Genomic DNA, 9,701 nt, shown 5'->3' with positions numbered 1-9,701 from the left:
CAACATGCGGGCAATTCAAATGGCACAAGTAACATTAAGCATTGTAAACTACTTATAAACGCAAACAAAAAAATTGCTCTTCGGCAGCTAGGGTGAGAGTGCATGTTACAGGGTTTAGCCCACTGCCTATACTCGAACCATGTGCAAAAGTTGTCAGAATAATTTGAAAAAAAATTATCACATCCTTTGTAGTATTTTCACCAGTTAGCCTAAACATTAAATGCACAAAATAAGAACCTGTTATCAAGTTTTAACGCATGTTATTTATTCGATAAAAATCAGATTTTAAAAGGCTACATATTATTCCAAACAGTGTTGTACACTATGATACTCCATCAGAGTTTCCGATTAATAAACAATATTATATGATTATTTTATACCCTGTGGTTACGATAATTATTCAAAATTGTAATCGAAGAAACTTATATTCCCGCTGTAATGCTGAGGAATAATTACAAAGCCTTTCGTTTGAACAGGGGCCACTATTGCTTTAATTCAATAAAACTTGGGTTCTGTTTTTTAGCCGAATTGCTGAAAAAAAGCCCAACATATACATTAGAAATTATGGAGAAAAAAGTATGTAGAAAAAACTCCTCTGATTAAAATAAAAATTACAAACCAAATAAAACAAAGGAACTGAAGTTCTAACTGCGTTTAAGCACGACGCATAAATCATCACTTTATAAATAACGAACTTCTTAACAAACAAAGTAATAAAAATGTTTTTTAATTATACAAAAGATATAGCGGAAATCTAACATTATACACTGCAAGGAAATTTCACGTTCATATAACTAATGCTTCAACTTTAAGTTTAGCTTTGGTTATTCTATAGTTAAAGTTTAATCTCACACTATAAACGGTAGTCGTTTAGCAGTTTAAACTAAATACAAAAAGGCGGGAAAAGTTGTATTAATAAACCTTTGCACAAACTCTCTGCTGCTGCCAATTCGCATAAAATAATTAAAAGGTTCATAAAAAATTACATCATAATTAAAAACAAAATCCAAAAAATAAAAAACTGCTCTAGGACAGAAGTGCGAAAGATGTTAAAAACAGTGAAAAAAACCTCAGTGGTGTCAGGAAAAACACAATTAGCAAACGTGAAATGAATCTCATTGGAAATCACACATGGACAACGCCAAGGTATTCTGTTACTAGTTACACTTACATCGAAAGGAAAAGTAAGTTTAAACAAGTTTGTAAAAAATCCAATATACTAGTATATTCCAACGATCAAATTTAATCGGTTAAAGCCAGTGGACACTATTGGTAATTGTCAAAGACTAGCCTTCACAGTTGGTGTATCTCAACATATATGCATAAAATAACAAACCTGTAAAAATTTGAGCTCAATCGGTCATCGAACTTGCGAGATAATAATGAAAGAAAAAACACCCTTGTCACACGAAGTTCTGTGCGTTTAGATGGTTGATTTCGAGACCTCAAGTTCTAAACTTGAGGTCTTGAAATCAAATTCGTGGAAAATTACTTCTTTCTCGAAAACTATGGCACTTCAGAGGGAGCTGTTTCTCACAAGGTTTTATACTATCAACCTCCCCCATTACTCGTCACCAAGAACGGTTTTATGCTAATAATTATTTTGAGTAATTACCAATAGTGTCCACTGCCTTTAACCATCCGGAATCACACAAGATTTATAACATCTGGTTGACCTCACGTTATAAGAATTCTCTTTCTTTTGGTTATTTATAATTTCTTATAAATATTAATGCGCAATATAAATGCAGAAATTGAAAGGACAGCACCGAACTCGTTGACAAGAATTATATTTAAAAAAAACTTCCATAAAGTATGAAGCCAACTTGAAAGGAGAATCTCACCATATATAGGATATCATAAACTGAACATATTTTTTTAAAAGTCTTGTTTAACTACAATATTCAAAGTATTTGTAATGATAAAAAAACACTATAATACACTTGACTATTATTAATGTTAAATTATGACAGTGTTATTTATTCAGCCTTTTGGGGAATAAACAATAATTATTTGCATAATGTTTTGCAGTTTCTATATTACCACTAGTGCTTATACACCGGTTTTGGGGCTTATGAAAGTAGTTGTCGAAAGAGCTGCAAGTGGTTGCCTCCCCCATCCCCCCCCCCCCCAAAAAAAGAAGAACTTGACACATATTTATTGAGTGTAGAAGAAGAGACAGTCCGGTGCACTTGGGAACACGACCTATCAATTTGTCTATTAATGTTAATCATGTAACTTATAAATAAGTTTTTATGGTATGTTTACATTTGTTGTCATATTACAGTATTGTTACAACACAATAAGTAGGCACTAAGTTAAATATATATAAACCGGGTTTACCGGGTATAACAGACAACATTGCAGACGGTGCAAACTGCCATTATGAGGTATGGTGGACACAATACTATTGGACACTATAGGTTTTCTCGGTCAATTTCGGCAAATGAGCAGCAAATTTAACCACCAAGCTATTCTATTTTGCGCGAAATCGAATGCTACTGAAAAGGGTCATTCGATTTCGTTTTATGATTAGTCAATTTAATATAATGTTGCGTCATTCGATTTAACAAAATAATCATTAAATTTAACAATTCATCAAAGCAGCATTCAAATTCAAATGAGGCGTGTGTGCAACGAAAAAGAATGACGATACGCTTAATTGAACAGAGTGCTAGAGGAATTTGAATCGACTCAAAACGAAATTGAATGGCCAAATTCTGAATTTGAAACGCAGTAACAACTGGAGAGGCAAAACAGCTTTAACTCGAGCGCATGGAAATGAAATTGGCTGCTCATTTTCTAAATTTGACCGAGAAAACCTATATTAGCTTTGGGCAAATTTGTTTGTATACACCCAAACCAAACAGTGCACACCTATATAGTGTACGTCATAACTCAAAAAGGCTAACGGCCATAGAAAGCGCAGCAAACCCACGAATTTACATCGTGCTTTGGCATGCAATGATGCCGTCGAAATAGGTGGCGGTGTTGATGGCCCGTTGAGATGCACGGCTGTGTAGCTGCTGCAGGAAGACTAATTAAAACTGGAGGATGTCTATGACGGATTGTTCAACAGGACTAGAATCATTGGGCACCCGGGACGTGTACGATGAGCTCGGCTACGCTAGACGCTTCTCCAGCCGTATTTACCGCTTTAACCATGTACTCTGCATCGTCGTCCTCGATGACGTTCTTGATGATAAGACTACAAACGCCATCACTGTCAAACTCCATCAGAAACCGACTGCTCTCGTCGAGTTCCTCGTCGTCCTGGTACCACGTGATTTCCGGTTCCGGTTCCCCTTCGATGTGACAGTCGAAACGTGCACAGTCTCCTTCGAACACCATAGCGTCGATGATATCCTTGCTGAATTTTGGCGGGAAACTGCGCCTAGCAACGTCAGGCGAATCGTCTGCTTGCATCCTGCTCGAGGACGACTCAGAGTCTACTTTGTCCTGATTAACGAAACCGTTGACTGCACTTTGTGATTTCTCTTCACGATCGCCAGGCAACTCCTCCTCACTGTCACTAGAGTCTTTAAGACGCTCCGCTATTCCACGATCCCTACTTACTCCCTTCCTCACATCATCAATTGTTTGTTTCGCTCCACTTAGAGTTTTGTCCGGGTGAGCACTACCACCGTTTGCATCAGTTCTCACAGGCAAAGCATCATTCTTCCGCTTTGCATCACAGTCGCCATTGTTCTCGTCTTCCTCTAGGTGGAGCACACGGGAGGTTTTCTTGGTGTCTTCAGCTTCTTTCCTGAGTGCTGTCTTAAGGAGATTCTGTGTGGGTGAACCGGGACGCATTGCAGCCCCAGCTTGGTCGCCTGATTTTTTCAGTCCAGCGAACATCGTTAGGGAAGCCATGCGACCTATTGCCCTAACTGCAGTGGTAGTTTTCTGTAAAATATACACAGAGAGAAATGATCGTTTAAAAAAGTGGCGACAAAGAAAGTCAACCAATAGCAGCTTCTTTTCTACTGCCAAGCTACATGCATATTCATTGCTTTGCTTACATAAGGCTGGCAAGCCACTATCAACAAAAGAAATAAAATTCAGTCATACACTCTTATTAATAGACGTTAATATGAACAGTGACAATTTGAAAATGTCCCTATAAGTTTTCCATGGAAAGACATAATGAATGATTGAAGAATTTTGACTGATGTAGTGACAACTTCAAACATAAAAGAAAATGTTTTCTTGAAGAGTGTAGTTTCCGCACAAGCTTCAAATGTTGCAATTTGAGTGTAATGATATGGTGAAACAATTGTTGAACTTAAAGCAAAATTAACTTGCTATAGTAAGCCATTTTGAGATATGATAGACACAATTCTATGACACTATTAGGTCTGAAATAAAAATATGGCTAAAGAAGGTTTAGTCTAAATATTTGTAAAAGTGCTACTGCGCCTTTTTGTTCGATTTGCAAACTATTATTTAAAGGCAGTTTTCTTTTTAAAACTGACGATCAGTAGAGTTAACGACAAAGCTGAAATAGATCTATTGACTAAAATACAAGTATGAAAACGCTATCTTTAAAGGACTGGCAAAAGCAGAGTTAGAACGGACGTAAACTTCTACATGAGAATGAATGATTCAAGTATAGTAAGTTGGAAAGAGAGATTCCCACACGTAAATCGAAGTTGGTTACAACTGTTGTATACTATTGGTGTTTACCATATAAATGTATCACATAATGTGCAAGTCTTCGTTTTGGGAAACTAATGTGTGCTACCATTGGCTATTAATTAGACATAAATTCAGCTTTCTTTTTGGTGTGATCTAACTGCAGTTTGCCGTACACTCATGTTACATGTATAATTTGAACCATTTGTACATAATCGTGTATATTGTTTACGTTGAGGGCGTAGGCATACACAGCATGAAATCGGACACCACAGTCTGCGGGAAGCCATTGGTTTTCAATCATCAGTTTTTGTTTCGTTTTTGTCTTTCTTTCCCAACAACCATTGCTTGCAAGAAACTCAATGGGTTTAAAGTTTGTTTGAATCTGTTTTGTATTACTCGCAAATGTACCACTATATCTAATTTGGAGCTATAAGAAGTTTGCAGTAAAGCACCATCGACGGAAGTACCATCTACATTGTAGGTGTTAGTTTCATCTATAGAGAATTAAGAGGAGAATACTCAAATACTCAAAGCGACCTCTATCGTATACTCAAAGCGACCTCTATCGTATACTCAAAGCGACCTCTATCGTAAATATAATGCAACTATTGAGCCGCTGCTGTTACCAGTGTTAATTGACTCTACAACTTGCGTCATTGATAGATGATCTCGAACCAACTTACGCTTAAACTCAGAGTAAAACGACGTTTTTACGAGCACAACCCTTTCAAAGTAAGTGTACAAAAATAGAACCAAATGATTATCATTATGTGTATTTTATATCGTGAAACCACTCAGGTGGCAAAACGGTTTTTGTAAACAAGTTGTGTGTCAGTGCTTTGTAAAGGTTTTCCCCACCCCCGGTTTTGCTGTTAATTCTCAATCATTTGTGATTCATGCATTCAGCCCAAACTGTGATGTGCGTTGGGGTGCACAGGCTTAAAACAGGGGGGTGGGGGGGGGGGTGGGGTGCAATTCCAAAAGTTTGATTTGTTATAAAGTTCATTTTTACTGTGTTACAATACCGCTGTAGAGGTGAAGTTGAATCGAATTGTATTGATGTCATCAGCGAGATAGAACAACATTATGAGCATTGTTAATGTGGTTTTTGTTGACCTTTTTTCAGGGCAAGGGTCACAATTTTCAGGATGGATTAGTTCAATCTCATACTTGCGATGCGTTCAAAACGTAAAATCAAACGGAAGCAAAATGTAATGATACTATAGAGGGAACAGCGTTTTGTTTTTTTTAACGAACAAATTTGGTGTACATTTTTTAGGTAACAGGTTGAGAGTAAAACTAAAATAGACAAAGCTTATTATGAAACTTGGGAAAGATGCCATTTCAGAAGTTCCTACATGATAAATCAAAATTAATTCAGACTTCTAGCATAGTTAGAACCGAATGAGCTTTAAGTCTTAATCAGTTGATCATGATATCTCGCGTCTAGATAAGACATACAAATTTATATTCATTTTGGTTTTCACCAATACACCGATGTGTGTAAGCACTGTATGCTCAGTACTTTCCCGAGTCCTGTGAAAAAATATCAAAGGCATACTACTCAGGTGGGATTCGAACCCACGACCCTTGCAATTCTAGAGCAGTGTCTTACCAATTAGCCTACCGAGATTGCCTGGTAGCTAGAGGCAGTTCGAATCCTGTGTTTTAGCGGCGGGTACCGCAACGATATAATAGATATAAATTTAAAAATGTATATCCTATACCCAAATTATTTGCATTCTCAAAATAATATTTCATCGCATAAATAAATCTTTAACATAACCGAACATAAAGTTTTCCAGGCAAACGTAGCATTTCATGATTTGAGGTGCGGACGGCTTTCGGTGTTATAAAAGAAAAATTGGGGTAATAAACAGAAATCGAATCTACTGAAAACACACGTTAATAAAATGATAAAATAATGAGGTTAGGTTAGAACTCTCGAGTTGTTGAACTCATTCAAGTTGAGAGAGTAATTTTGTTAATAACGTTCCACAGCAACAGTTTTTAGTCTGGCTCCTCAAGAATGTGTCGGACTTGCCTTGGACTCGTTGGAATTGGGGGAAAAGTCACTCCAAAGCCTCAACCTGATGAAAAAGGTAAATTACCAGGAACAAAGACAGAGAGCTTAAATCCTCATGTTTAGGCTTACTAAAGCACATTAAAAAATGTTAGGTATTAACAGTGGACACAGTACACTTACAACGGTAGGTCATTACGTTAAGAGAGGTTAAAAGCACTGGACACTGTTGGTAATTAATCAAAATAGTTGTCAGCATAAACATTTGGCAACAAGCAATGGAGGGCTGTTGATAATATAAAACATTGTGAGAAACGGCTCCTTCTGGAAGTAACGTTTTTGAGAAAGGGGTAACTTTTCACTCAAATATTTCAGGCCTGGAGCCTTTTACTATGCATCTTAAAGCACACAAGTTTGTGCAACAGTTGTTTTTTTCTTTCATTATTCCTTTTCAACTTCGATGAACAATATTGAGTCAAAGTTTTCACAGATTTTTTTTTGTTATTTTCTTAATACTGGTCTTTGACAATTACCAAACTTGTCCAGTGTATTTAAAGGGAGGGAACGGTGTGGGAAATAGGTTGGGAGGGCAGGAGGTGAGAGGGCTGTGCGGGGGTGGGATGGGATGTGCTGTGATGTTTCGGCCTCCCTTCCATTTTCAACTTCTGGACAGCCACTGACAGATCCTGTAAGTTAAGACTTTAATGAGGCAAATTCAAATAATTTACAATAATATAAATCAGTAGTTGTTATATTCTGTAAAGTAGTTAACGTTGGCATTACGAAATATCAACATTCATTATTAAACAGAATAAAAGTTGGCAATTTGTGAAATACTCATCCATTTATTTTAGATACTGGATCCCTGAAAAGGTCTTTTTGTGGTAAAACTATGGCAATTTATTGTCGTATTCCAATACTATTCCAGTTAGTATTCTGGTAGATCGTTTTCTACCAAGCAGAAGTGGTATAGTGTGCCATTGTCTATCTTTCTGAAAGTTTGTATATACTCAGCGCCTTGAGTACTATGTTTGGTAGATACGTGCGCTATATAAGACTTCGATATTATCATTATTATAGAAGATTATGTGGTGTCCCCCCCCCAAGACTACGGTCCCCCTCACATGGCAAACTGTACAAACTTCTTCTGATAGCGCACTCTTTTGAATCTTCCTCCTCCAGCCCCTGTTAATTTCCCATAAAATGGGGAACATAATCTCAAGGGGGACAGACTTCCCTGGGACACGGGCATCTGGAGCTCTGTATGACATCGGACCACACCTTTTTGGTTAACCACAACATATCCGGAAAGCATTTTATTTTCTGTCCATCAAAAATTACCACTGTGCCACTGTCGTAGTGCTTTTCAATGGGGAATTCCTTTTCTTCTATATCGAATTAAAAAAAAGGGAATCCTTAAAACAAATCTTGAATTTTTTTTTGAGGTTGGCAAATCTATACTACATAAACAAAAAATGCACCCGGATAGTGTGTATTTCCAGCACAATCCGTCATCCTCGCAAGCTCGGTTTACATTGTATTGACAAGTAAGCAACCTGCGTAGTGCAGTCCGCAAAGACACACTGCTGTATTATTTACCTGCCACCTGCGTCTAGCCACAAACTTCTTGAGTTTGGCTGTAGACAGCTGTGTTGCTTTCATTGTCTTAATATCTTTGTTAAGCCAAGTGTGTTGAAGACATTCAGTCACCTCCATTCGCTTTCTGATAAAAGGAAAATAAAACATTCCAGGCATAAATATCAATGTTTATGGACAACTGACAAAAGTAATTATACACACGTATTTTGTTTTCTTAAAGATACAAATGTGAGGTTATCGAGAGCAGTACTCAAGAGAACATTTTTTCGTCTGAAAGTGTCAAAGTTTAGGTCTTTTTGAAGACACTTACTTATTTTTGACAAGTGACACAAGTAATTATAAGCACGTATAGTGTTTTCTTAAATAAATGGTTTTGAGGTTTCAAAAATAAAGCTGAATATTAATGTCATATCAGAACCAGTCCTCAAGAGAAATAATTGCCGTCTTAAAGTGTCAAAGTTAAAGTCTTCAAATGCTTTTAATAGCATTTGAAGGCTCGAAACACAGTTACTTATGTTATTTCGCTTGCCGTATCGCAAAAACCCGTTGATAAACCGATTTTTATTAACCCCTAAATTGCGTTTATCGCCCCCAACCCCCCCCCCCCCCCAATGTTTAGTAAAAAGTCTTTGGATCGCACATTCAAAAAAACCTTTTCTTAAGAAGCTGTAAAACTATGTGAACAACCTTTGGTCGCATTTTCATAATTGTTTACAAAACCCCTCCTTTTGACACATTCTTTTTACATAATGCAAAATGTTTGTATTATGTTATTTCTCTTTAAAACAGAAAAGACAACCTGTGTTTCTCTCGATTCTAGGTTTATAATGTTTGATTTATTCAGTAAATGTGATATATCTGGTGGATAATTTCTACTTTGAGTTGAACTTACTCCTTTCTCTTGATGAGTAGTTTTTCGATGAAGTCTTTAGATTCTTCTGAGATATCGTCGAAAGCCTCATCGTCGAAGTCCCACTCAGCCAGCGTGACGTTACTGAGGGTCTCCGCGTCGTTGTCTCCCATGAACGGAGACAGCCCACTCAACCTGTCAGAGGAACACACTCAGGAAAATCAGTATAAATTGTACAACATACGGCTCTGTTTAGTTTTAATGTCATAACATAGTTGAGTACAAGTTTGATGAATGATTAAAGGCACTAGACACCTTTGGTAAAGACGAGTATTCTCACTTGGTGTATCCCAACATGCATAAATAACATCTGTGAAAATTTAAGCTAAATTAGTCATCGAAGTTGCAAAAGAGTAATGAACGAAAAAACACCCTTGTAGCACAAATTTTTGTGCTTTCAGATACCTTAAAAGGCTTCAGGCATGAAGTTTTTAAATATTTGAGTGAGAAATTACCTCTTTTTAAACAATGTTGAATCAATGTTAAAACACTAAATGTCGTGAGATGTTGCGATCTAAATAAAACAGATAT

General features: G+C 36.9%; 1 protein-coding gene across 5 annotated transcripts in view; it reads right to left on the bottom strand.

Annotated features, from left to right (window-relative positions):
- Positions 1-243: 243 nt before the first annotated feature.
- Positions 244-9,701, bottom strand: part of LOC139940150 (myosin light chain kinase, smooth muscle-like) — a 102,200-nt gene continuing 92,742 nt past the window's right edge. For all 5 annotated transcript variants that reach the window (XM_071936434.1, XM_071936433.1, XM_071936435.1 and 2 more), the window contains 3 exons: positions 9,153-9,305; positions 8,261-8,384; positions 244-3,906 (listed from right to left, as the gene is read on the bottom strand). In XM_071936434.1, the coding sequence (XP_071792535.1) occupies positions 3,088-3,906; positions 8,261-8,384; positions 9,153-9,305 (1,096 nt within the window). In that variant the 3' untranslated portion in view covers positions 244-3,087. The remainder of the gene's footprint in view (positions 3,907-8,260; positions 8,385-9,152; positions 9,306-9,701) is intronic.

This window comes from Asterias amurensis, chromosome 7 (assembly GCF_032118995.1).
Source record: "Asterias amurensis chromosome 7, ASM3211899v1".
Classification (NCBI taxonomy): domain Eukaryota; kingdom Metazoa; phylum Echinodermata; class Asteroidea; order Forcipulatida; family Asteriidae; genus Asterias; species Asterias amurensis.
Note: the sequence above shows the minus strand (reverse complement) of the source record. Positions and strands in the feature narration are given on the sequence as shown.